Raw genomic sequence first — 27,830 nt, 5'->3', positions numbered from 1 at the left:
AAATCAATTAATTCAGTTAAGGATATTTCAATTCGGTTAACTACCGTTTTTAACCGAATGAACACCCCTAACCATGGATTCATTTCCCATGTATAAAAGGAGCGTAATTCTTTATTTTCTTATTAATGGTGCGTATAATTTTTTGGTTTTTGGGATAATTTATCATGTTTTGATCATTTGTATTCAAGATTCTCTTAAGTTGTGGATGTATAAGTTAGTTATTTTTTATTGGTTTTCTCGTCACCATTTTTCTCTCGGGTGAAAAAAAAATTAGTTCGACTTGGAGATTTTTCTTTGAAAAGATTTTGAAATGTGAGGAGTCGCCACCAACCATTTAAGGTGCGATTGGAACACAATAAAAATGGGGTGAATTTAATAAAACATTTTATCATACCAAAATACCGAGTTTTGGGGTCTGAAAAATCCAAAAATCAGGCTTGGGAGTCGGTTACTCGTGGGAAAGGGTGAGCACCCCCACAACGCCCATAAATTGGTACCTAATTGATTAGCCTATTTTGAAATTTGGAAATTTTGAGTTCGAACTTATTTTATTTAAAAGTCAATATGGAAGCAAAGTTTGAAGAGGGTGTTCGTTTATTTAAGTCAATAATATTTACCCTCAAGCATGAATGTGGGGATCAATTATTATGCCCAATAACCGGACATAACCTCAAGATTTAAAAGAATGAAGGATTTTGAAAAGGATGTTGACATATTACAAGAATCACCAGTGGTTGCTCCCAGAGCAATGGCGGGGACTATACTATTGATTCTCTAAATAAGTGAACATTGCCTTATCTTTAAAAATATATGCAATCAATCAGTCAATCGATTATAATCCTAATTTTACTAGGTGAGTTTGTTAAAGGATTTCTAGCCTAAAAGTGTCAAATTATGAAATTAAATAGCTTAAATGACTAAATCTAAAGTGAGGTCTCTAATATTAATCCTACAATTTTCATTAACCAATTATGAAAGCAGATAATTGATTTGAGCAATCGGGCATTTTCATGCGAAAGTCCAAATCGAATCATCCCCTAATTGTTAAGGACCAAAGATGAAATTAAACCTAGTGTCGAGGCTTTAACTGTTAATCTAATCAATTATGTCAAATAAATATCTAACTAGAAAGTTCAAGAACTAGAGTGTGAAAAGTCTAAAGTTAAGGTTCTAATTATTAACCCTAATTAATTCTCCTTTTTATTGAGTCGAATAATCAAAATGAACCCTCGAGCATCTAAATGCGAAAACCAAATCGAATTACTCCCTAAATTAAAGACTAGGTGTGAGTAGTCTAAATATAAGGAGAAATGATTGGATTCAAAGAGAATTGAATCTAAATGTTTAATCTAAAGTCTAGAAAATTAAAAGTTTAATTAAACCAAACAATTATGAAATCACTTATTAAAATTAAGAAAATTAAATAAACAAATGAAAACTCAAAAGAAAAGGCAATCTAATTAAACTAAAGGCAAATAAATAACAAAATAATCTAATTAGAATGGAAAAGAAATAAAATTAAATTAAATTAAGATAATCATCAAAGGAATAAGGAAGAGACGAAGCCATAGATTAAGCATATTTCAAAGGAAGACTAAATTGGAAAGGAATGCCAAGTCAATGGGATTAAGTAAGTCAACAAAAATTTAATACACAATAAAACGAAATTGAAACAAAATTAAAGAATGACAAACGGCCTAAAATAAAACAAAAAAACTAAAGCATGCCAAATTAATAGGCTACAGCCAAAAGAGAGAAAGGATAAGGCATAAATTTAAAATTGGGAATTAACACTGGTAAGTTAGAAAATAATTAATCGGTAATAAAATTGGTGAATGATAATTAGTAATAATAAATAAAATGCAAGAAAACACTAAAAACAGTATAGGTATTCAAATTAAAATAAAACAACATAAATATCAATGACCAAAATAAAATAAATGATAAATGACATATTAAAATCAAACTAATAAAAACGAAGCCCCAGGGACTGAAATGAGAAAACACGGCAAAGCTCAATGGCCAAAGTGAAAACAGCCCTAGAAGTTTCGATGGCCTGCAGGTGAATAAACCGAAAAGTTAACACTAAATATAAAAAGGGAAAATAGCAAGATGAGGACAAATATTTTAAAATAAACATAAAATAATAAAACAAGTGACCATAATGTAATAAAAAACAAAGTAACGATGACCATGGGCATGATTTAACCCCTGAAGCCGAAAACACATAGGCTTGAATCGAAATGACGTCGTTTTGTTCGTGCTATAAAACCCTTTTGATGTGTTTTTCCTCATTTTTGCTTATTCCCCCTCTCTCTCTTCCTTTAAAACTCTCTCCCCTCTCTTTATTTTCCAGACTCCGTCGAAAGAGCTCCGTCGGCGGTCGTCGTGCCGACCGCTGCTCCGTCGCCATCTCCTGTGATCGTTTGGGGCCAAAACTTCCGGGCTCGCTCGCTCTGATGTCAGAAGTCCAGATCTAGCCTCGGCTTCACGAGATTCGGCCCCCGGCTTGACGAAATAAGCCGAGAATCTCTCTACTTCTAACGCTCTAATCTCGGTCATCCACTGTTAGATCGAGCCTATCTCGGAGTATGTTGCTTCATCTCACCGTTCGAATTCACCAGTGGGGGACTCTATCACCGAAAAATGACTCCAACTGAGAGCGGAGATATCTTTTCCTTTGCTTTCTTTTGTTGTTTTGTTTTTTGTGGTTTTGCTTCGAATGAAAAAAAGAAAGAAAAAAAAGAAAATGGTTGTTGGTTTTGAAATATAAAATGGATGCTAAAATTATTGTTTGTATTGCTGCTCTTGAGAAAGGGACGACTCCTTTTGTACAATGTTTTCTAGTTTTTTCGAATGGAGGGAGTGTTCCCTGTTTAAATCGACATATATATATATATATATATATATATATATATATATATTTAGAAGAATGGGAGAGCACTGCTACAACGTTTGTTTTAATCCACCGAGAGCCCTCATTTGCAAATGTGATGTTGGAGTTTTTTATAATCTAATTACATTTGTTTTTTTTTTCTTCTTGCAGGCTGCTGATAGGAGCTTGGTACATGTGACCGACGGGTCAAACATCGACGCAGACGGCGGTGGCAGGCGATTGGCATGTCAGGCGCTAGTGCAGGCAGCCGAATTTCACAGGATATGTTCATGCTTTTTGACTTTTTTATTGTATTTTGTAACTTTTGTAATTTAATAATATAAAAAAATAAAAAATAAAAAGTAAAAAAATAAAAAATAAAAAAAATGATGATTTAAGGTTTGTATTGTATTTAAGTACGAGCTTTATTTTTCAATTCCAAGTGGGCATGAGCATCGAGCACATGCATACATTTAATTACATTTTTCTTTTAAATATTCAATTAGTAACAATATGTCTTTCGGCAATAATTTAATTTTTTCCAATTATATTCAATATTCTTTTTTTTTTTTGTAAATGCATTGTCAATAGTTTATCCAATAACTTTAGAGTGCATTGATCAATGTTTTTAAAATCGGATCAGGTATTGAACCGGTGAAGGTACTAGTTCACTGGTTTAACCTGGTTCAATTATGGTTGAACCGGATTTTATATAAAATAATATATTTTTTTAATTTTACATAATATACAAAGCAATATTAATATATATATGTAACATTTTTTTTAAGTTTACAATATTAAAAGGTATAAAAATATCACAAGTCATAACATATATAAATTAAAAACCATAAAATCAAGTGAAACAAAATGATTCAAATCAACTACAACATAATATTTAAGGTAAAACATATTAAATAATAAATATAATTATATAACTATAATAAAAAAATAAAATTGGGGCTTAAAAAAATCATAACAAATGATGTCATTTAGTTTAATTTTTTTTAAAAAAACAATCCCACATGGCTAAGAAACATAGAAGAGCATCCCAAAAGTTTAAAGAGTAAAAATATGAGAACAAAACAATCCCACATGGCTAAAAAACATAAAAGAGCATCCCAACTTACTTCTATAAATAATAGAGGTAATTTGACATTCAAAATCATTGAGCCTTTTGGTGAGCACAGAGCGAACTATTCTTTCGTTTCAAATGAGCTCAAATTTTAGGCTTCAATCGAACTTCTAATTTTTTTTGAGTTCGAGCCTTTTCGAGTTCAAGTTTTAATATTATATTTCGAGTTCGAGTTGAACTTGAAAATTTTTAGCTCGTGAGTTTTTGAGTCAAGTTGAGCTTATTTTTAAAGTTTTCGAGTTTGAGTCGAGCTCATCAATACTCGAATTTGACTTGGCTCGTTGAACAAACGACGTCGTTTGATTTAATTTTTCTTTTAAAAAGAAAAAAAGTGAAAACCGGTTTTCAGCCGGTTCACCCCGATTTTACCGATTCTACCGATTTTCAGCCGATTCATTGCCAGATTAATTTTGTGAGGTAACCGGACCGGATAAACCATCGATTCACGGTTGAACCGGCCGATCCGATCCGATTTTGATAACCATTGTATTGATAATTGATTGGTAAGTGAATGTCTTTATCAAACATAGCGCACAACACTCTCGCTCTCTCACTCATTGCAAAAGGATATCCTAATTTATTCAAAAAAAATTGTAAATATTTAATAACTTAAAGGAAAATACATGTTTAATAACCCAACTAACACTTTTTTCTGTTTTGACCAATTAATTATTTTTTGTTTCAAAATCATATTTAATTATTACATTTTGATTTCATCTTGGTCACTGGCTGTTAAAAAATTAACGATGATGCTTATGCGTAGGGCGAGCAAAATTGACTCGACTCAAAAAATCAATTTTTTTTCAATTTCGAGTTATTCGAGTCAACTCGAATTATAAATTCGGTTTTTGAGTTCGAGTCGAGTTGAAATTTTGATTTTTTGAGTTACTCGAAAAAAACAAAAATTTGACCCAGTACTTTGATAGTTTTACGATTTAGTCTCTGATTTCATTATTTCTTCTATTCCTCCTTCATTTTAAGTCTATTTTTTTACCAAATTTGAACCACATGCTCCTCAATCATAGTAGAATACGTGTATTTTCAATTCCTCTTTTTTATAACAAATTTTTTATTTTTCAGTTTAGTATTTAAATCTTTCATAGTCTCCTTATTTCTTCAATTTGTCATTTATTTTAAGCCCCTTTTTTTTACTAAATTTGAGCCACATCATCCTAAACCATAGTAGAATACACGTGTACTTTCAATTCCTCTTTTTGATAATATATTTTTTATTTTTCAATTTAGTCCTTCAATTTTTCATAATCTCCTTATTCCTTCATTTTTTGATTTATTTTAAGTCACTCTTTTTACCAAATTTAAACCACATACTCATATACCACAATAGAATAACTATGTAACTTTAATTATTATTATTTTAACAAAAGATATACTATCATTTTTACTTAGTCCCTAAACTTTGCATTTTACTCAATTTGGTCTTTTAACTACAATTGTTTGCAAATTCTTTCTTCTTATCAATTCCTTGACTCATTTATACTCTCATGAATATTTTACCCTCAAAATACTTTCTTTAAAATTTAATATTATGAATATTTTTCATAATTTTAGATTGTATTTGATATATTAAATAACATTATAATATGAAAGAATAATATATATGTATATATATACTATGGTTAGATAAAGTCAAAAAAATTAGAACAAATAATTGCCATAATACTATAAATAATTATAATAAAATTAGTACAAAAACTTGAATAACTTGACTCAAATTTCTCAAACTCGATTCGACTCGAAAAAATTTCAAGTTAAGTTCTAGTTGTAAAATACGACTCGTCAACTCGAATAACTCAAAAATTTTTTACTCGACTCGATCGAATGGTCACCCCTACTTATGTGTCACAATAAAATAATATCACGTCATCACAATTTTTTTTAAATATCGTGTTAGTAATTCTATTGACTTTTTAACGGCTGATGAACTAAATGAAATAAAAATGTAATGTTAGACATGATTTTGAAAAAATAATAATAATTGGATGACCAAAATAAGATAAAAGATATAATTAAACATGTAGTTTACCCTAACTTTAAATTCAGGTGACGACAATTACAGGGCAACATGGAGATCAAGTTTCAAAGCTATTCAATCTTGCATTATTCCAATATTTATTTCATTTATATATTGTTTTGTTAATTTCAAGAGCCTAAGTGCTTTTTTTTTGTCAAGTCAGTTTTTGTTCTCAAAATTTACATTATATGTAAGTTGTATTTTTTATTTTAATTACATTAAATTTTATATTTTTAAAATCTTATTTTTTTAATATTGATTCGAATAAGATATGTGGAATATAATTAAATTAAGAAGATTTAAAATATCAAATTTTATATATTCAAAATATTGAATATAAAAAATTTTATATTTTAGACTTTATTTTTATATTTCAAATGAAATCAAATTATAAATTAATTTTTTTCGTGAGCTTCTTCAACGTTGAAATATAACTTTTCTTAGATATGTTATTTTTAAAAAAACATAAATTATATATATATATATATATATATGATAAATAGGCCATTTAATTATTTTTTCAATAGATTTTTGTTAAAGTAATTCAAATTAATTGGAATATTAAAAAGGGTAAATTAAAATTTCATCACTGAACTTTACTCTCTCTCCTATTTTGCTCATTGAACTTTAAAAGTTTTCAATTTCCTCACTAAACCTAATACATTACGTTTTTTTGTCATTGAATTTTACTCTCTCCTATTTTGGTCACTTCACCGTTAAATAGTAAACAACGTTAAAACAATGTCGTTTAAAAAAATCACCAAAACGACGTTGTTTCACATATATATAATTGCCCATTTTAACGCCGTTAACTATTTAAGGCCAAGTGACCAAAAATATCCAATCTATTAAGTTTTGTGAGGAAATCGAAAAGATTCAAAGTACAATGAATGAAATAGGATATATAATAAAGTTCAGTTACCAATTTTGTAATTTACCTGTTAATCTTGGCCCTTGTTTCCACTCGGGCAAAACTTTAATCTCGGGAAATAATTTTCTCACATTATTCTGGCATTTTTACCCATAAAAGTTACTAGTTAGTGGTATTAAAATACTTTTAGCCTTTAGGTCATAAAATCACAAAAATTCATAAAATATAGTGATTCATTAAATATTAATTATATATTTATACTCGTTTTATTCATATACCTAAACTGGGTTCAAATGACATGAATAAAAAGTACAACACTTTTCACTTAATCCGATTAGAGTATTTTTAATATTATGCCATAAAAATACGAGGGTAAAGTACATAAATGATCTCGTTGATTAGTTGAGTTATTGATTATTAAAAGTTATAAAATAATCTCCCGTTTATAGAGTTCTGCTTTGTTGAGCCTCTCGACTATTAAAAGTTATAAAATAGTTAACAAATCATTCATATATTCTAAACTCGTTTTTTCCATTAAAAATTTGACGATCGTCTAACATAGACGCTAAAAATTTGGGTAAATTACAAGTTTGGTAGCTGAACTTTACTCTCTCTTATTTCACTCATTGCACTTTCAATTTTTTCAATTTTTTCACTGATTAAGATTGAATTTTTTGTTATTCAGCAGTTAAATAATTAAACGAAGTTAAGACGTGATAACTTACATAAAAAATGATGTTATTTTGAATTCCTAAAAAAATAAATTTTAGACTTAAATGACGTCGTTTGGATTAAAATACGGCCATGTTAGAACGACGTTAATTATTTAATGGCGGAGAGAAAAAATCAATCCATAAAATTCAGTGAGTAAATTAAAAAAAGTGAAAGTACGGTGAGTGAAATAGGAGAAACTAAAATTTAGTTACCGAACAGGTAGTTTACCCTATTTATTTTCGTGTCATTTGGGTTTGATTCAACGGTCACTATGTTTAACCCACTCAATATCTTAATACATTAATTGAAATCACAAGGCATGTCATGGTGGTAGCTCTCCTTATTTATTAGACCTTAATCACGTGATGGGGACTTGATCTTCACTTACGAATATGGAACATATTTAGTAGTTTTTAATTTATTTCTTTAGAATTTATTTAACGAACTTAGCGATAATGAATTGTTCTCTTTAAATATTTCGAGTTTAAGTAATCGTGCTTGTAGATTTTGTGTATTGTCCATGATTAAAAATAATTCTGAACATATACTACCTTATAATCATTTAAACTATTGAAAAGATAATTTATTTCCTACTAAAATATTTGTGACAAATTAATTAATTATTACTATCTACTATTACTATTCAATTTTAACATAAAAATATAATCAAAATACTTTAATTATTAGGTTTAGAAGCTTTATATATAAAAAAAACTTAGTTTTCTCTAGTTGGTGTGTCGTTTATCTTTTTTTTTGTTTTTGTTAATTGGCAGCGACATTAACTTTAATGATAATTGTCGACCGTCGGTATTTTTTATTTTCTTTTTATTTTCTATATCATATTTTTATTTTCTTTTGTTTTTTGATTTTTTAAAAAGTTTGTTTTGTTGCATGTTTTCATATACTTTTATGACAAGTTTTCTTATGTTTTTTGTATGTTTTTCGGTTATTTGGTTGTTTTTTCATTTATCTTTTTTCTAAGGGTTGATTTGACATCGTCACGACTGATCAATATGTCACTTATATGATATCTTGTTGATATTCCATGCTTTAGACCCTTGAATTGGATTTGGATACCTGATTTGCATTCGTGGGTAGCTTTTTTACGTAACTCGAGCCTGATTTGTGGTTGTTCGATGGTTTTTTTGTGGTCTTTTAATAACTTAATCTCCTTTTGTGGTTCGTTTGTCGATGAGATCAGATCTGTTTGTATCTATATTTGTTCGAGTTTCTTAGTTAGATTCTTAATCTTTCATTGTCTGGCCCTTATGTGATCATAAGTTGCTAGTTTTATTTCAATAATTATAGAAAATTTTCTTAATTGTGTGTTTAATTTACGATTATGATAATAAATCTTTATTGTAATTTGAGATATTTCTTATTTTAAATAAAATTATTCGCTTATGTGAAAAAGTAATAATAATAAATAGTTTTCAAACACACCAAATGCAATAAATGGTGCAAAGAAAAAATCTAGAAAGAAATACCCGCGACCGGCAAAGCCATTAGGCCCGTTCTCTTGTAACGTTTGATGATCTGATCAATGCATTCACAAATGACCTATTGACCATCAAAATCGCCAGTTTTATAAGGTCAAATTCTAAAAAAACTCCATGTATTATGAGTTTTTGATCGATTTAGTCCCTTTATTATAATTTGATATTTTTAAATCGTATATTTTTATTTCCAAATAATTTTTCGGTAAATCCATCAAATAAGTCGCGCAATTTTTTTAACAGGATACTATGTAAACACATTTAATAGGTAGAAGGTTCAGTCAAATTTTTTAATAATTGTATGAATTTTCAATACGATTTTCCAATTTTGATTATTTTAATGAGTTATTAAATTTTAAAATCGACGTTGGAAAAAAAATACAAGAACCAGATCATAAAAAGTTATTGAGTTTAAGGACCCAATTGGTTTATTATCCCAAAAAGAGAAGTCAAATTAATAATGTGAAGGTTGAATTTCTACTTTGGTTTTTAGACTTTCAACTTTGAAAAAGTCTAATTATTTTTATTCTATAGAATAGGTATTTTAACTCTATTAATAAGTTAATGAAAGGTAATATCCGTTATAAGTACTCACAATTATTTGATAATAAACATTCAATTATTTTTATAATCGTTTGATGTTCAAATTCATACTCTCAAAAAATAATAACGATTTCTTTAATCACTAAAGTAATTTGATTCCCGTAACTTAATACATTTTTTTATTAAAAATAGTATAGAAAATAAAATAATGAAAATATTGACATGTTAAACAATTAGACCGACCATTTCAACGAATTCGGGTTTAGAAATAAACCGGTCCAGCAGGATTGATTATATATACAAAATTAATTATCTTTTCGTCCCCATTTTCTTCCTCTCTTTTCTTACAAAATTTTCATCTCGGAGGGAAAAAATCTTACCGTTTCTTTGTTGGTAAGAAAAATTGAAGGATCCAATTCACCGCGCCGACCCGATTAGGCTCCGGAAGGGACACCTGATTTTGTAAGTTCGCCGGATTCCTCACGCATTCGATTGAGTATTTGCAAAAGTAACCTTTTGGGGGGAACCCTAAACCAGTCCATTTCTAGGGATGTTGTTGCATTTTCCCATGCATTTAATTCATTGATGATTGAAATATTACTTTGAGGTTAAGTTTTGTTTTTGTTTTATATTTTTGAAGTATGTGCGATTGCAAATGCTGTGTAGGGTTCTTGAAGCACCAAGGAATTGCTGCGTTTAAATATTTATTTTCATTTCGGAGGAGAATTTAGGGTTAGGGTTTAAGATTTGGTATATTGTTTTTCTAAAGAGGAGATTGGAGGGTTGGGGGGTTTGACTTTTGGGTTGATTATATAGACTGGGAAGATAGAGGGGGGGGGGGTTAGAGGATAATGTGTATACTGTGTGTGATTCAGAAGTGGTCTCGCCGGGTTGCTACCATGCTGCCTTGGTTAGTTACACCTCTCCTATGTTTATGGGCTCTTTCTCAGCTTTTGCCACCTGCTTTTCGATTTGAGATTACGTCCCCCAGGCTGGCTTGTGTGTTTGTTCTTTTGGTTACCCTTTTTTGGAATGAGATTTTGACGCCTCAGCTCTCTGCTTGGCGGGATCGAAGGAATCGACGTCTCCAGGAGTGCAAGAGGTTTGAGGCTATAGAGTTGCAGAAGCTTTGTAAGACTGCGACACGAAGGTGTCGGAACTGCCTGACTCCATATAGGGATCAGAAACCCGTTGGTGGTCGGTTTATGTGCTCTTATTGTGGTCATATATCAAAGAGACCTGTTTTAGACTTGCCTATTCCACCTGGTATGAGGATTTCAAATTCTGGGATTTTTAAAGATCTTGTTGGAAAAGGCTGGAAAATCTTGAATGGAAAGGGGTGGTCTGAAAATGTGTGGACGTGTGGACAGGATTGGTTGGAGAATGGCAACTGGGTTGCTGGGTCTGTTTCAGGGAAGCCTAGCTATTGGCGGAGGAATGGCACTAGAGTTTTTGGTGGAGATGAGGATTGTTTGGCAGAGAAGTCTTATTCAGGCATTGTTATTTTTGCATGTAAGCTGTTGACGTCCCTCTTCTTGAGCGTTAGGTGGCTTTTGAGAAAGTTTTTTAGGGTTAGTTCATCGAGGGATGATGCTTCATCTGATTCAGAACATCGGGGGATGTTGACTAACAAGGGTGAGAATGGGACAACCTTCCAAGAGAGCAGGGGAGAGAAAGCACGTCGCAAAGTTGAAGAAAAGAGACAGGCTAGGTTAGAAAAGGAGCTTTTAGAAGAAGAAGAGAGAAAGCAAAGAGAGGAGGTTGCAAGATTGGTGGAGGAACAAAGGAAACTGAGGGATGAAAAACTGGAGACTGAAAAAAATTGCAGCAAATTGTCTACACGTTCTAGGGAGAAAGAGATGAAAAAGGAAGCTGAAAAGAAGCGTCAAGATAGAAGGAAAGAGAAAGATAAGACATCTAGTAAGAGTAATTCTGATGTTGAAGAGCTTGAGAAGAGAACTAGTACGGAAACTGAACAGAAGCGTGGCATTGATAAGAAGAGTGAGATAGATCACCGGGAACATCAGAAGTCTTGGCTGGATAATGTCAAAGCTAGTACTCTAGAAACAGGACATGGCCTGAAATATACTTCTTCAAATAACGTTAGCCGACTAAATTCTGGAACTAGATACTTTGATCGTGTGAGGGGTACATTTTTCTCATCGTCTAAGGCTTTTAGTGGAAGTAGTTTCTTTGGAAAGAGTGGTAATACACCTGCTACTATTACAAAGGAAAACAAAACTACCAATTCTGTTGACCATGCAAATACTTCTGCCCATAGGAGAGCTTTTTGTACATCTGAGCATGTAGCTGGGAAGTCGAGTATCAATGGAGATGATAAGAATGCTAAAATCAGCCACCCGGTAAGTTTTTTTATTCTGTTTGTTGAGTTCATTGGTTTTGTAAATTAGTTGCAACTAGTATAAATTACTATTGCTATTATGAGCGGGATGGTCAATTACTTGCAACTAGTATAAATTGCTATTGCTATTAAGTGGCACCTTCCAGCTATAAACTACTATTGCTATTAATAGCAGGCACCAGCCAGTTTCAGTGCTAAATGAATTTTTTTCTTGCTTTCCTTGTTAGTCACATATTTTAATTGAATTTATGCCTTAAATTCCCCCCTTTTTTCCAGATGAGCATTTTCCAATTCTATAGGATTGGGTGTTCTTTTGAGGTTTTGCACTTTGGTGCATTATAGCATTTTATCTTGAAGATGACTGTGTTACAATGTTGGGCTGTTCACTGCAGGTGCTTTCAGAACCCCAACCTAGAGCAGCGCCGAAAAAATCTTGGCAACAGTTATTCACTAATTCAAGTGAAAATGTTATTAACAGACCAAATTCAAAGATTCAAGCAGAAGATAGCCCACCATTTCCTGGTCATTCGTCAACAATGCAAACCTTTGATAGTCCTATAAATATTACACTGCCATCACCATTTATTTCTACATACCAAAATGGAGTCCCCAGCAGTAGTGTAGGTTTCTCTGCTACTGGATCCGCTTTTTCTCATGCTTCTGAAGGGCTTCACGAAATTATTCCAGAAGAACTGGAGCTTTTTGAAGACCCCTGTTATGTCACTGATCCTGTATCCTTGCTTGGGCCTGTTTCAGAGTTGCTTGATAATTTTCAGCTGGACTTGGGTGCTGGCTATGGAAGGGATATCAGTATGGGTATGGAAAGGCCTCGAACTTTGAATAATATATCCGCTTCTTCTGAAATTAACAAGCCCTCACCTATTGAGTGCCCATTGTCAAGATTACGGTCTGTTGATGAAGGGCATAACAGTTCTAATAGGTTCCCGACTACCCCAAAGGCCCAAAATCTTCGCTTTTTCCCTGGGGATGTTACAAATGCAAATGATAAGGGGACATGGAAGATGTGGAATAGTTCTCCTCTTGAGGATGGTCTTGGTTTGGTGGGTGGTCCTGCAAGGTGGCTTTTACCCTTGGAGCATAATGTATCAAATAAAGAAAACTTTTCACACCCTTCCATGCAAACAACTACATCATTGTTCACGAAAGAGGACCCTTTATTGGCAGCCACACAAACTCAGCAGGTTTTTATTGGCAATGGCCAGCATGGCGGGGCATTCAATCCTGTAAAAGGTCCAAGTGGTCATGATCCATGGTTTCAGAATGCTTTCTTTCCACCATTCTCAGGCAGTGATAACCATTTTCCTATCAAGGTTCAGGAGGATGTGAGTGAAAGGAGTTATGGAAGTCTCAGTGGAGCTGCTTGTACACATCCATTCGAGCTTTCTCCTGTGAATTGTTGGCCCATGTGAGTGCATCTAACTTATATCCTGCCATTAGTTTCTAAGGTTTTACAGAGTTGTAGATGGAAAAGCAAAAACCTTGAATGTTGTCTATTTTCCTGCCAAGTTGGCTATTGTCAACTGTGTTTTGCAAGGACTCTTCATTGTTCTTGAAGCCCCCATATCCAACACTCATATTCGACATAGAGATATGGGGATATGACCTCCAAAGGTTCTTTAATTACATAATAAAATTTAGAAAAATCAAATCATTCCCATTTCAATTACATATATCCATGTGCATGCAAATTTTTGGTGGCGGTGTAAGGTAACAGGCAGAATTGTTTATTTTCAAGATTTTGAGCTATCATCTCAAGTAATTTCCAAATGCATGCATGCATAATTTTTTTAGTCATTAACGACGAACAAATCCTGCAGACACAGTTGCTTGAACTTGGGCTCTCTAGAGAGAACAACACTCTAATCACTGAGGCATCACTAAGACCCCTCAATGAGTTCATGCATGCATACATACACATGTTGGGGATAGGGCCATGTTTGCTTTTATAGATTCGCTTGGTTTATGATAATTTGTTTGTAAAATTTGTAAATGGCTGATGCTGAGGGCACTGCTTTTGGTTTTGGCAGGAAGGGATGGGGTATTAAGCAAGAAGGTTCAGGAGGAGGAGCTGTTGGGAACACTTCAATTGCAAGGCCATCCCCATCCCATGGAGGGGGTTTATTTCCCACCCCAGATGTACAGTCACTTTGGTGATCTTGGTTGAAATAATAGGTTCAATTTATTTATTTTAGTTAATATAGAAATACAGTATTCCCCAATTGGATTTTGTACCTTCTCTTCTTCCATGGTGAGGAGAGTATTAACGTTTTACTTACATTAGCTTACATAGGGAATACACGTGGGATTCATTCACTTTTAGGATCTGTATAATTTAAAATGAAGATTCTTTTACCCAAATTTGAATGAATTTTCAATTGAAAAACCCTAAATCCCAAGGACACATACAATCATTTATGGAACTGATAATGCTACTAAGGTTTCAAGGAAAAGATGCTATATTAATTTGATTTGACATGGAAAAAGCCCTTGAAGGGGCTGTACTGGGATGAGGACCCGGTGGTAGGGCTTTTGTAATCACGTTATTTACCAAAAAAAAAAGCCCTTGAATGGTAAACTACCCAAAAGAGGAGACAATGAAGAATGATAAGTCATTCTCATTTGTACCCTTCATTTAGACTTAACAGGGTAATTAAATTTAATAGAGAAGGTATTGGTATCTTCATCAAATCAGCAATGAATTCAAGCCAAGAGCTAAAGAGAAAAGTGTTTGAGAAAGGGTAATTTTCCCAGCCCCCAAGGATTTAAATGTCTCTCTCCGTCTTTGAAGTTAACTCCTCAATCCGATTGTTAATTTGATGATCAAAGGATGGATGACGAAAGCTAGGGTTTGGAAAGCAAATAAATGATATTTTATAACCATATGTAATTCATATATATTTTTTTCGTATTTTTTTAATATGTGATTTACATATACCAAACAAAGTTGAGGGACTCGATTTAAACTTTGACTTAAACTTGAAAATCAATTTTATTAATTATTGAAAATTTTGAGTTATTCGAGTTGTAAAATGCAACTCGTTTTGAACTTGAAATTCTTTTTAGAATCGAATTTATAAAATTACAATTCGAAACCAATTCGAGTCGAGTAAAAAAACCGATTTTCGAGTCGAGTTTTGTTCACCCCTGTTAAACACCATAAAGGAGAAAAAATTCGCAGCTTAGTTTTCTATATCGGACAAGTAAGATGAAATTAAGATCAAGAAAATGATTAATTTGTTTTACAATAAAAAATTCTCTTGCATTTGCTGTCGATATAATAAAATTCTTTTATGTTTAATTTTTTTAATGTAAATTTATGTTTTCTTGTTTGCATTTACTTATTTATTTCTCTCTATCTGAACAATAAAAAACCATTTTCTACCCAGACGAATCCCATATATATTATTTATATTTTTAATAATCATATTAGTGAAGCCAATAAGATGAAACGGCACCGTTCCAAAACTTGGTACAATTTAGTTGAAATCGGCTTTGAGGACCTGTACCAGTAGATGTGATCCAAAATCATCCTCTAGAAAAGAAGTGGAAACACTACCATACCAGAAACCTATAGTGTTATTAATTTCTTATTTTTCTTAAATTATTCGTGTCTGATGCTCGTATAGTCATATTTGATATATAAAACCTTTCGAATAGATAAAAGAATCGAACTAATCTTTATCGGGTACATACCAACACACAACCTCGCACCCGAGTCCGAATTAATCTAACATGTTGCTAAAAATTAATATCGAGTGGAAAAGATTTAAAATGATGATTGGGAGGGGGGGCACAAATGCAATCCCAGTCCCAAAGCTGTTCAATTGAATACAAGACTGAACTTGCAAAGTAATTTTATTCTAGAGCCATTTTGAATTGAAATCAGCATTCGATATTCAGTCATCTTCTTCCTCAGAATCAGCAGCATTATCGATGTTTAATCGTTCAATCAACTTAGCTTTCCTTTCCTCGTTTATCATCTTCTTCAACTTAAATCTGCAATACAAAACATGTACACGACACACATATATCAAGAACAGATATTCTTTAAAAGGAAGTGAAGAGTTCTGGGTGATAAAGTCATAAAGCGCGTAAAACTGACCTCTTGTGCTGCTTAGGAGGCTCCATTTTCGGACTCATTAGTGATTTGGTCGGCGCTTACAGCAGCATGGACTTTCTTGTACAAGAACTCGATTTTATCGGTCTCAAGTCCTTAATATACACTGAAGAAAGCTAAGGCCTATGTTCTCCACAAATTCATCCAGGAAGATACAGCAATTAAAACTCTCAAGGCTCATATCATTTGTTACACCAATAGATGTAAAATAGTCAATTTCTATACTAACATACCACACACACACACACACACACATATATATATATATATATATGAATAAGGAAGCAAGCACATCGGAAACAAAAAACCAATCTTCAAACCCATATTTCTCCTTGGTTAATGTCAAACTGCAGAAAGGCTAGCCCACTTCCCAAGTTCATAAGGATCAGCATAGTAATACAACTTGATTCTATTTGACAGAGACAAGCCTGCAGCAACTACAGGAGCTCTAAAACTAGCATCATCCTGCTCGGGCAGCTTGTCCGTAAATGCTGCAACATCTCCCAGAAGTTTGAAAGAGATTCTTCGAGTTTGTAATTGTCTAGGGAAATCGAAGTACAAAGCTGTTCCTGGTTTGGTCTCAGGCAATCTGTATTCTGCAATAGTCACCATGTTCGATCCTGTTCCTTCCTGTAATATTATTATTCTAGTAAGTTTCCCAGGAAATAATCAGTAGAGATAAAATCTAACACTGAATGACACACAAAGGTATAATTACAAAAAGTAGCCCAAACTGATGAATAGATATGAAACAGAAATCAGATGAAGTGGGACTGGGTTCTCGGTACCACAGCAAATGCCAAATAAATATGAACAAGAATAAGTAGCAGGCAACAACACCTCGTTAGTGTGTGTGCGGTAATCACCATTAATGCATAACAGTGATTTCTACTTTATTAATACTGTAGCCACTATCATTAACCAGGTATAATAAAGTATTTGACTCATAATGCAAACCTACAATCAGAATAGAAGAAGAATAGGGGCTACAATGTAGTATTAGCATTTTAGAACTCATTAAAAATATTATAACTCGGTGGATTCAGACACCAAGGAACATTTCCGGTATCCCATTTCACTAAAGTGTGCATTCCTCTAGAAAATGGAAGAGAATAATATAGGCTTACGAAAGTGAAAGGAGGTGTCAAACTGTCCCATCAAGGCGATAAAAGGGGGTAAAGCAAATTGTTTGTGCTTATCTGTCCTTATCTCTTCAAAAATCTGTTATTAAGGTTCAGTACTAATTTCATTATGTTGTTGCCCCATTGTAATTCTACCACCATAATTATCCTGGTTAAAATTAACAAGAGGTACATCAAAGGCAGGTCTAACAGATACCTGGAGTGCAGAAACTTGAATATAAAGAACAGCAGGAGAGATATATCTATCCTCTAAAAATACTGATGTATCCCACATATCTGCATCTGAAGATGGTGAGTGGGTAATTCGTAGTTTTATTGCATGGAAAGCATCCAGGCGGAATCCAGCAAGCAAGGGTGAAGACAGAGGCATATACTGCTCTAAGATTAGATCGTAATCCATTAGCCTCTCTGCCTCAATTGGAACCTGAAAGCGAACCGGGGTTAACTGAGGCAATGCACACACAGAATGAACATGGAGCAAAATGCTTGAACAATGCATAAACAGTGCATCAAAGCATAACTATTACCTTGAATCTATTTAATTGTGGAGTTCTGTCCAGCCAGTTTCTCTGCTCATAGCTTTTTGACGATGTAAGCTCCATCTCTTTTTTCACAGGGCATCCAGCTATCACAATTCGTTTGGCATGAAGGCATGGATTACTTTCAATTGGTCCTCCAAAAGAGGCCCGTCGAGTTTCTGCAAAGGGATTTTCGTTTTCGTCCAGAGAAAATAAACTGAAGTCTTTACCAAAATTTACAGAGCTTGAACCAGGCCGCTGAAGGCGCAGTGTTATCCAAACAATGCGACATCGGACGGGATTTTTGAAAGTAAATTTTATATGACGAGGCAACTTATCTTCTCTGGTTGACTTTTCAGGTCCATAAAATTCTGGCGATGAGGATATCAGGGACTGGACATCCCATTTTCCAACACAGCACTTTTCTTCCCCGTCTATTTTATTGCTTACCCAGATTTGCACCTGTGCCATAACAGGAGAAACATTTTAGAAAAATAATAACATTGAGAAAAGTTAAAAGACTACCTTTTTTGGCAGAAATGAAACCTGAAATAAAATTGCCGTACATTCTCTCTATGTAACTAGGAATATACACTAATTGCGATATGGGAGAGATGCAAAATTGCGATATCAACATGAAGTTGATTCTAAGAACAACACACGCATAAGTTCACTGACACTGATAGGCCTTGCCAATTTACTTTAACAAGATAAAATTAAGCAGGAAAATGGGTATACTTACAATGGGAGTATCAGCTTCAGAATAACCACATGGACTAACAAGCAATATGACTCCACTGACATCTGAAAGTGTGCCAAGAACAATAACAAATTCAACAGAGGTAGTATCACGGGGAGCCTTCCAATATGAATGCTGTGATCCAGAACAAAGTGGAGTGAGCAACGACAGAAGCGGTGCTGAATCTGTGGCTGTCTCAACCTACAGTTTCATTGTAGGTTATTAGATGCTGTAAGACTAAATCAAAGCATCTCAAAAGTTATTTTTCTCAACAAAAATTATGAAGTGTAAAACTTGTAGCATGAAGATTGCATAGCAGTACAAAAAGATATTCCTTAATCACCCTTTACAGACAATGAAGAGTTGCATTTTTTCCATACGACCTGCCTGACTTTCTAGACATGTCTATTATTATAAACACAAGATAAGTTTGAAATTGGTAAAAGGGCATAAAAGTTTTGGTTTATCATTTTTCCTCCATATACTGAGTTTAGTGATAATATCATGAGCTCATTTTAAAAGTTTTATCCTACAAAACTCAAATGATTATAAGGAATTGGGGAAATGCACTTAATATGCGTGCCTAATCTTTCTAGCAAAAAGTACAGATTTTCTAATGATTCGGCTGCCAAGAAGAAACGGCCAACCACTTATAAAAATATATTAAGTTATGATTTTCGTTTCCTAAAGTTAGGACTCTTCAATTAGGGCACACTAACATTGCTTCTGCTTAAACACATTTCATATTTCTCTAACTCCTTTAGAAGGAAACCTGGCATGTCACCAATAGCCTATCAAAATTTACCAGCCCAGCTGTCAGGTATTTTTGGCCATTGGAGAAGCATCACACTTCATGAATGTGAAATATGCTTCATCTATGTTCAGGTACCTAATCATGCATTTTTTTAGTTAAAGTATCAAATAGAACATTTGACTACATTTCAAGTATCAAATACATCATTAACCTCATAACGAAGTACAAATAGGTTCACGCTTTTAATAAGGAGACAGGTCATTAGCATTGGACAAAAGATGCAACGCGTTTCATAGCTTGGAATGTTGATGATAGACAAGAAGCATAAAACAGTTGGAAAAGATGTAATTTTCATATCCTTCTTGATTTAGGCTGAACTTAAAAGGACAACTACTAGCAGACTCTTATCATGCCAATGCCTACTAAACCACATTATTTCAATATAACCATTCAACTAATCCAGACATTGCATCAACAAAAGAACAATGTAATCAATATGTTAAAATAGAAGCCAAGATTATACCGAATTTAGAAAGCTGGCAAATGGAAACTCTGCTAGTGATTCTTCCCTGGTAAGTAATTGTTTCAAAACTTTAACAGCTATATGATTACCAAAGGACCTTTCAGAAAGGCTATCTAGGAATGAAGATCCTGTAACCTCATCCAGAGCTTTACATGCTGCACTATCAGCACGGGCTTTTCTTCGTGAGCTAATCAAGACCTTAACATAGTCCAAGACCAATGCATCAAGAATTATCTTATGACAGCACTTCTTGCAAATAATACTATCCAGTGCCACTAAGTGGTTTGTAGTGAGATCAACTTGGCTACTATAACTTGATCCACCGGGATTAGATAAGCCATTGTAATTCGTCGCCTCCCTTGTATAATTTGGCAGAAGAAGGGCTCCTCTCCCAGCAGAACAAACTCGACAAGCCTTTTTCCGACATTGAAAACACAAGAAGACAGATTTTGAACCTTCTGTAGATGACAACATTGAGGAATCAGATAGAGTTGCCTTAGTCTGAGCCCGCACTTCACACTTGCCACCAGAACAGCTCTCCCCAATTCCACTAATGTTCCAGTAATCTATAACATTATCCTCAATCTTCCCAATACCAATAGAACCATTAATCTTATCCTCAAGAGCAACTTGCCCAAGCAATGCAAGGGTGCTTGCCACCCTGCATAGTCTCCCTATGTATGATTCATCAAGCAAAAAATTTGGATTTACAGTTGCTGGATCAGTTCCAATACACAATAAAGCTCTATCTCTTTCAGCTGCAGAAAGATTCAGATGAAGGCGTTCAATTTCCAGCTTCATTGCTTCAAGGTAGTTTAGCTTTCTGTCCTGCAAAATTGGATAAATCGAATGGGCGCATTCAATGTTCTATCAGGTTGGAACTTACCACCCAAAAACTTGTATATTTATCTATTGTAACTTCATGTAACTAGCAGAAATATATCTTCTCTACAGCCCATACATGCATTCAGATGATGCTATGCCCACAAAGAAAAAGAAAATCAAAAGCCAACGTGGTAAACATTTTCCAGAGAAAATAAGAACAGGCAGATAGTCACAACATTTTTCGCCTTAATCAAGACAAGACGCTGCTATCCAGATTAACATGGGAACTGAGGCCCTTAGATCATTTGCTCGTCATAGTGTTCCCAGGAACTTATTCTCAATTTTGGTATTAGAAGGGTTATACTTTGGACAAGTTTGGAGCTTTTAGCTAATTGCTAAAAAGTTGGGAAAAAGTTCAGATTAATTATAATGATTAAAAGTTACAAAATAGCAAATACACATTGAATAAAGGAGGCTTTAGAGATCTTTCCCTGTAAAAGATGCAAAAGGAGTCAAAGAACAAAATAGAAATCTCTAAATTCTCACTCCCTCAGCAGTGTAGTATAACTTGAACTAAAAGGCTATCGAGCAAATAAGAATGTACACTATAGATTAGATACCACCGATACTACCAACCCTGGATGCTCTTTCTATGACCAATTCCTATTTATCTTCTATTTGTTACATATGATGTTGAAAAAACAAAGAAGCATCTGTAAACTCATAATAATACAATAAGTAATCACCTGATCGAGAAATGTTAAACAAAAGTTAATAAAAAGTAAACAAAGACAAGGAATCATAAGTAGCATTCAGTTCAATTGACTCATGGGGAAAACAACGGGAAATTCTAGCATAAGGACCTTAAAATAAGGTAAAAAAGTTTTAAGGAAAAATTACAAACGTTGTTACAACTTTGTAACTTTTTTGTGTCATACTCAATTACACAAAATGTTATCAAATTACATAAATTGTTACAGCTGTCCAATGTTTGTGTAATTACACAAAATAATGCGCAATTCATAATATTTTGTATAATTACTCAAAAATGTTACAAAGTTGTAACAATTTATGTACTTTTCCCTTAAATTTACCTTATAAGTTCCTTATCGTAGAAATACCCAGAGAACAACTCATGGAGGATGAGAGTATTCAATGGAGGGAGTGATTCGGACTTCATTAGTTTTCCCCAAACATGTAAGATTGAAGAAACATACAAGTAACAATTAATAACATACCATTCGTAGCCCTGCCAAGAGTTTTACACAGTTTATGTACTTCTGTGTACCACTATCTTGAGGACCTCCATCCTCTGGCGCAGAGGGTTTATGATCAGTTTCAGGACCATGATAGTCCACAACAGATTGGTCCAGAAAATCAAGCAAGTCACCTCCCCCATAAGTAACATTTTCTGTAACTGGCGGAGAAACAGATTCAGAGAGAATGTCACCTCCAGTTAATAGGTCAACCAAATCATTTTCAGAATCCTGTTTTGCTGATGTTGACACAGCTTGATTGGATAGAGAAGTTCCAGAAAATGGGTTTGTGTCCAAACCGGATAAAAAAGAGTTGCTATCCTTTTGAGATTTATTTGCAAGCTCAGTTAGTCTGGCACCAGTCCCTTCATTAGCAAATACACCATTCCAGGGGAGAGAAACTCCAAGGATTTCTACCTATAAATAATTTTGATACTTATAGGAATAATTTGGCAGAACTAGAAAACCTCACTGGGTAAATAAAAATAAAATGAAGACTGAAACAAATTAAAACAGTGGGTAGGAAAGGAAATTAGAATTAATATTCAAAATTGTAAGGGCAACTGCATCTCCCCCCTGTGTTTATGAAAAGTATAAAGCTATATTATCCACAGCCATAATAACAGCTCTAATTTCCTTACAACCTCCTTCAGATCTCTCATAAAAATAATAATCATACAGAGAAAAACTAATTGCATGCAATCTCTTTCATCCTTCTACGCATCCATCACTAAACCTCTACTTCAAATAACCATTACATGACAAGTTAGCTAAGGAGGGGATAGGTTGAATGTCCTTACTGCTAGCGGTTATGTTTGGTATTTTACTTCGGGTGATGTTGTAAGTTATAGTTTTATGTAATTCGGGTTTATAAATATATTGAGGTACTCTTTTCCTCCTTCCGCTAGTTGCCTCTTCTCAAGAGGCAACTATGAGGGAGGTTTTTAATGAGACCTCCTATTCCTATCAAAAAAAAAAAAATAACCATTACATGCCCATGACACCTAGTCCAGCGAAACAAGCAAATTGTGCAACAAAAAGGCAAATTTAGAATAAAAGAAACACAGTAGATCAGGCAACACATTTCTGAAAAAGAACTGCTTATACCCTACTTTAACAGCACTAATATCTCTCCAACCACCAAAAATACAACAAGAGAGGGAGAGAGAGCAAAACTAATCACCATACAATCTCTTTCTGATGGTTCCATATTACTATCTATCAGTAAACCTCTACTTCGAATACTCAATAAAGCACATGACACTCATTTCTGCACAATATTTGTTCAATAGAGAGGCAAATTTAGATAAAAGATACATAGAATATCAAACAACAATTTCTGAGATATGCTTTTACCTCACCAAGAGTCATAGGACTTCCAGATTCAGCAGGATAAAATGTAAGTGCCACTACACGAGTGAGAAAGTCCAATTCTCCCTCTAGTTCTTCAAAATCATACAATAATGACATAGAAGAAGTAATTTGATCATGAAGGCGAGCACCAGCTCCGGTGACAGCCATGTCCTCAGTGCTAATTGGACCTGATAAAGGAATCAGAAGATTTGTCCCATTTCCACACTGGGGTATGGAAGCTCCCTGTTGATGCAATCCAAAATAGGATTAGAAGGCTACTCAAACTCAAATAAATCAACACAGATGGAAAAAAATATGCTACTCTAGGGGGAACCTTAGAGAGAGAAATTTAAGGATACGCTTGGTAGAAGGGCGAAACTAGAAGGATAGAAAGAGAAGAGTGGGTGTGCTTGGTAGGAAAGAAAAGTAAGAGTAAAGAAAGTACAAAAGCTAAATATTTTTTTACCCTGATGCATGAAAAGAAACCATTTCAAATTGGAATAATAAAAGAAATGAGTTGTGTGAGTCAAGCATGCATATTTACAAGATTATCCATCGTTTTTAAAATTTATCTTTTGATCTTAATTCATAAAGAACATCAACTTCTCAGAAGCCTAATACACTAAAGATGAGTGAGAGAGATAGGAACGTAGAGAGAGAGAAAAAATTTTGATAGAAGATGAGGCCTCGTAAAAACCCCCTTTTTTTACCCTCCATGTTATGAAAGTAACATGAAGGGCATTGAAAGGAGGAAAAGAGCGCCTATAATTATATTAAACAGAAGAATAGTACATAGCCAACCCTTACAACAAACAAAACTTCCCAAAAAGCATAAGACTTAAAAACCACTATCAGCTGGACATCGTAGTCACTAATAACATAAGACTGAGAACCAAAATCTGCAGTAATAAAGTGAAACATACACACCAACTCCCCAAATACTAAGACAGCAAATCAACCTATACCATCTTTAGCTAATCTGTCCGCTTCCCAATTAGCAGCCCTCAAGATAAGCCTTAACGTAATGTCCAACCCTTCCATAGTAGAGACTATCTCCTTCACCAATGATTGGAATAAAGGGGTGCTTAATTCCGGATTTTTGATCCACTTCAGTGCGTTGGAAGAATCTGATTCTAAAATAATCCTCTGATTACGAACCCCACCTGAATCAATAAGCAAACCCAACCCCCTCTTAATAGCCAGAAGTTCTGCCATAATCGGGGGACCTCCCCCAACATTTTCAACAAACCAATGAATCAACTTACCACTGCTGTCCCTAATCAGGCCTCCTATACCTCCTTTGTTCCACCCCTTCACCATTGCTCCATCAACATTAATCTTTATGAACCCAACTGGAGGAGGAACCCAGCACGAAGGCTTGGATCTTACTTTGTGACTGACCATTGAATCAGCAAGTGTTAGATCACCCACCAGGGAATCGAAAGGAATCTGCGAATCAAAACTAGCGGCAAACCAAGAAACTATTCTAAACCGAGCAATAAAGAACAACAACACCACATCCAACTTCCCTTTCTTAAAAATAACTTCATTCCTAATTTTCCAAACCGTCCACAAGACCGCCCTTGGAATGTATTTCCAAATAATAGAATTCGGAAGAAGCTCGTCCCACTGTGTGATGCAATCTAAAGGTTTATTAGGAATCACCCAATCAACATCCCACAAATTCAAAAATCTGACCCACAGTCCCCAAGCAACCTCACAATGCAGAAAAAGATGGGAAACAGATTCACCAAATCTGCCACACAACGGACATAAGGAATCTTCAATTCCAGCCACTCCATGCTTTAACAATTCCTCCTTAACCGCCACTCTCAGATGAACTACTTGCCATAAAAAGGTTTCAACACGGGGAGGTGCTATCCCTACCCAAACATTTCTGTCCCAAAAATCCTGATTCCCCTCAATACCATTCGAGTCAAAGAAACTCTTGATACATGAATTAGTAGAGAAGCAGCCCTCTCCATTCCCAAATCAAATCCAACAATCTTCCTCATCATGCGACAAAGAGGTGTTATTCAGCAAAGAAATCAGATGCAACCATTGGTCAACCTCCCAATCCACCAGATTTCTTCTGAATTGAATATCCCACACCCAGCCCGCAGCATGACTCTCCCTAAATTCCACTACTTTCCCCTCTTTATTCGTCGAAAGAGTGTACAATCTAGGGAACAAATCTTTGAGGGGGACTTCTCCCAACCAAGCATCATTCCAAAATACCACAGAATGGCCATTTCCAGTTTTCCACCTCAAATTACTCCTAATGCAGACACCAAATCCATCATTGGAAAAGAAGTTATTGATCACTCCTCTCCAAATCCAAGAAGCACGAGCAGTCAAAGAACTCTCAACCTTTTTGGAGTTCGGGTCCAAATTATTAACACAACAGACTACTCTCTTCCACCAAGAATCCTTTTCAGAGGCAAACTTCCAAACCCATTTACCCAACAATGCTCTATTCAGAATAGCTAAGTTCGGGATCCCTAGGCCCCCCAACCTTCTCGGCTTGCTGACCAAACCCCAATTCACCCAATGTATGTTTCTTTTATCATTCGACCCCCCCCCCCATAAAAATGCAGTCATTATAGAATTTAATTTCTGCAGCACCGAAACTGGAATTCGAAATAAAGAAAGGAAATAAGTGGGAAGAGAGCACAAAACAGATTTGATCAACACCACCCTCCCTGCTAATGCTAGAGAATTCACCTTCCAGCCCGACAACCTATTATAAAAATTCTGCACTATTGGCTCCCACATTGCAACAGAATTTCTCCTAGACCCCAGAGGCAGGCCTAAATAATCTGCTGGAAACTTACCCACTGAACAACCAATTTCCTTAGACCAGTCAACAAGCACATCCTCCTCAATATTGATTCTGTAAATTTTGCTCTTGACTAGATTAATCTTCAACCCCACCAATAGCTCGTAAATCAAAAGCACCCTTCTAACATTCTTCAAATCCCGAATTGAAGCCTTTGAAAAGATAATAAGATCATCCGCAAATTGTAGGTGCGAGAGCTTGAATAAACGATCTTGAGCTCCCAATTCAAAACCCGAAAACAATCCCAAATCCACTGCTTTAGTTAACATCAAATGAAGCAATTCACCACCCAAATTAAACAACAAGGGTGATAACTAACATCCCTGTCTAAGACCTCTTTTTGTATGATTTTTCTCAGTAGGAGTCCCATTCAGTAAAACAGAAACTGAAGCAGTTGGCATACACTGAAACATCCAAGAACGCCATTTTTCGCCAAACCCCATTTTACCCAAAATTTTCAACAAAATCAACCAATCAACTGAATCATATGCTCTCTTGAAATACACCTTAAAAACCACCCCCTTCAACCCTTTCTTCCTCCAGAAGTCGATTCCTTCATTCGCTATGAAGGAACAGTCCAGAATGCTCCTCCCTCGGATAAAAGCAAATTGGGACGGACTAATAATGTCATTAATGCATAAACTGAACCTCCTAGCCAAGACCTTTGACAAAATTTTGTATAGCCCTCCCACAAGGCTAATTGGCCTAAAATCCCCCATCCCCTCCGGGTTAATCTTCTTAGGAATAAGAGAAATAAAGGAATGGTTCACCTCCAGATCCCACTCCTTCCCCTCGAAAAAGTCCTTAAAAAACAGCATAATATCCTCTTTCAAACTAGACCAGAATTTCTTGAAAAAGCCTAAATTCAAGCCATCCGGGCCAGGAGCTTTGTTGCTATCCGAATCAGCAATTGCTCTCCAAACTTCTTCTTCCGAAAATGGCTTTTCAAGTGCTAACCTCTGCTCTTCCGATAATTTTAAAAATTCCAGATTTATATCCTCAGCCTCCAAAGAATTTTCCTGAGAAAACAGACCATTGAAAAACTCCACTACAGAATTTCTAATTGAGGTAGGATCTTCTATGACTTCATTCCCCACCAAAAGGGACTTAATGCCATTGTTTCTCCCTCTAACTGAAGCAGTTTGGTGGAAGAATATGGTGTTCTTATCACCCTCCAATCTCCATTTCAGTCTCGATTTTTGCAACCAAATCGATTCTTCTTTCTTTTGGAGGTCCCATAAATCCCTCTTTGCTTCAATTATTGACCTCATTGTCACCGAGGAAAGGCCTTGTTGCATATCCAACTCCATTTCGTGAATTCTTTTCTCCAACTTTTTAATTTTTCCAAGCAATTCTAAGTAACCCCTCCCAGACCATCTCATTACCACGCCCTTCACCCTCTTAAACACCATAGACATGGACTTCCCCTTTTCCTCTTCGATAATCTAAGTAGAAGAGTGTCTCGACGAGAGTTAAGGGAGTTGTTCTCAACTCAGGGTGTTCATTCCTAAAGAAACAAGGAATCCGAAATACAAATTCTCCACTTTCGCCTTTGTTCATTTTGGTAACGAGGAAAGTCTAAAACGGGCTATTAACAAGCTGAATGGTTCATTGATGGATGGTCGGAGAATTACAGTTGGTGTTGCACGATTCAAGGATGCTCGTATGAGGTCAGCAGGGCAGAATAGTTCACTGGAGATGACTTTAAAGCAGGTCTC

The 27,830-nt window shown here is 34.7% G+C and overlaps 2 protein-coding genes and 1 long non-coding RNA gene across 5 annotated transcripts in view; 2 read left to right on the top strand and 1 right to left on the bottom strand.

Moving 5' to 3' along the window:
- The first annotated feature begins 9,995 nt into the window (after positions 1 to 9,995).
- LOC120206770 lies at positions 9,996 to 21,549 on the top strand. Its single transcript, XR_005524140.1, has 4 exons — positions 9,996 to 10,125; positions 10,304 to 10,413; positions 18,011 to 18,024; positions 21,539 to 21,549. It is a non-coding gene; the product is annotated as an uncharacterized LOC120206770 (long non-coding RNA).
- Positions 10,494 to 14,410, top strand: LOC120206764. Of its 3 annotated transcripts, none has more exons than XM_039206359.1 (4): positions 10,494 to 12,026; positions 12,418 to 13,451; positions 14,074 to 14,140; positions 14,172 to 14,410. In XM_039206359.1, the coding sequence occupies exons 1-4, from the start codon at positions 10,515 to 10,517 to the stop codon at positions 14,208 to 14,210; spliced, it is 2,652 nt and encodes an 883-aa protein (XP_039062290.1). In that variant the 5' UTR covers positions 10,494 to 10,514; the 3' UTR covers positions 14,211 to 14,410. The 3 variants fall into 3 exon arrangements, with proteins under 3 accessions (XP_039062290.1, XP_039062289.1, XP_039062288.1); XM_039206358.1 differs by having other exon boundaries at positions 14,074 to 14,144; positions 14,176 to 14,410; XM_039206357.1 differs by having other exon boundaries at positions 10,495 to 12,026; positions 14,074 to 14,410.
- LOC120206763 (probable phosphoinositide phosphatase SAC9) overlaps positions 16,267 to 27,830 on the bottom strand; it is a 24,958-nt gene continuing 13,394 nt past the window's right edge. Inside the window, exons 8-14 of the mRNA XM_039206355.1 lie at positions 23,277 to 23,516; positions 21,903 to 22,337; positions 19,840 to 20,667; positions 18,566 to 18,763; positions 17,833 to 18,285; positions 17,502 to 17,729; positions 16,267 to 16,793 (exon numbers count right to left, since the gene is read on the bottom strand). Coding sequence (XP_039062286.1) covers positions 16,506 to 16,793; positions 17,502 to 17,729; positions 17,833 to 18,285; positions 18,566 to 18,763; positions 19,840 to 20,667; positions 21,903 to 22,337; positions 23,277 to 23,516 — 2,670 coding nt within the window. The 3' untranslated portion in view covers positions 16,267 to 16,505. The remainder of the gene's footprint in view (positions 16,794 to 17,501; positions 17,730 to 17,832; positions 18,286 to 18,565; positions 18,764 to 19,839; positions 20,668 to 21,902; positions 22,338 to 23,276; positions 23,517 to 27,830) is intronic.

The sequence above is a fragment of the Hibiscus syriacus genome, unplaced genomic scaffold (genome assembly GCF_006381635.1).
Source record: "Hibiscus syriacus cultivar Baekdansim isolate YM2019G1 unplaced genomic scaffold, ASM638163v2 tig00013960_pilon, whole genome shotgun sequence".
Lineage (NCBI taxonomy): Eukaryota > Viridiplantae > Streptophyta > Magnoliopsida > Malvales > Malvaceae > Hibiscus > Hibiscus syriacus.
The sequence above is the reverse complement of the archived record's forward strand: the minus strand, read 5'-3'. Positions and strand labels throughout refer to the sequence as shown.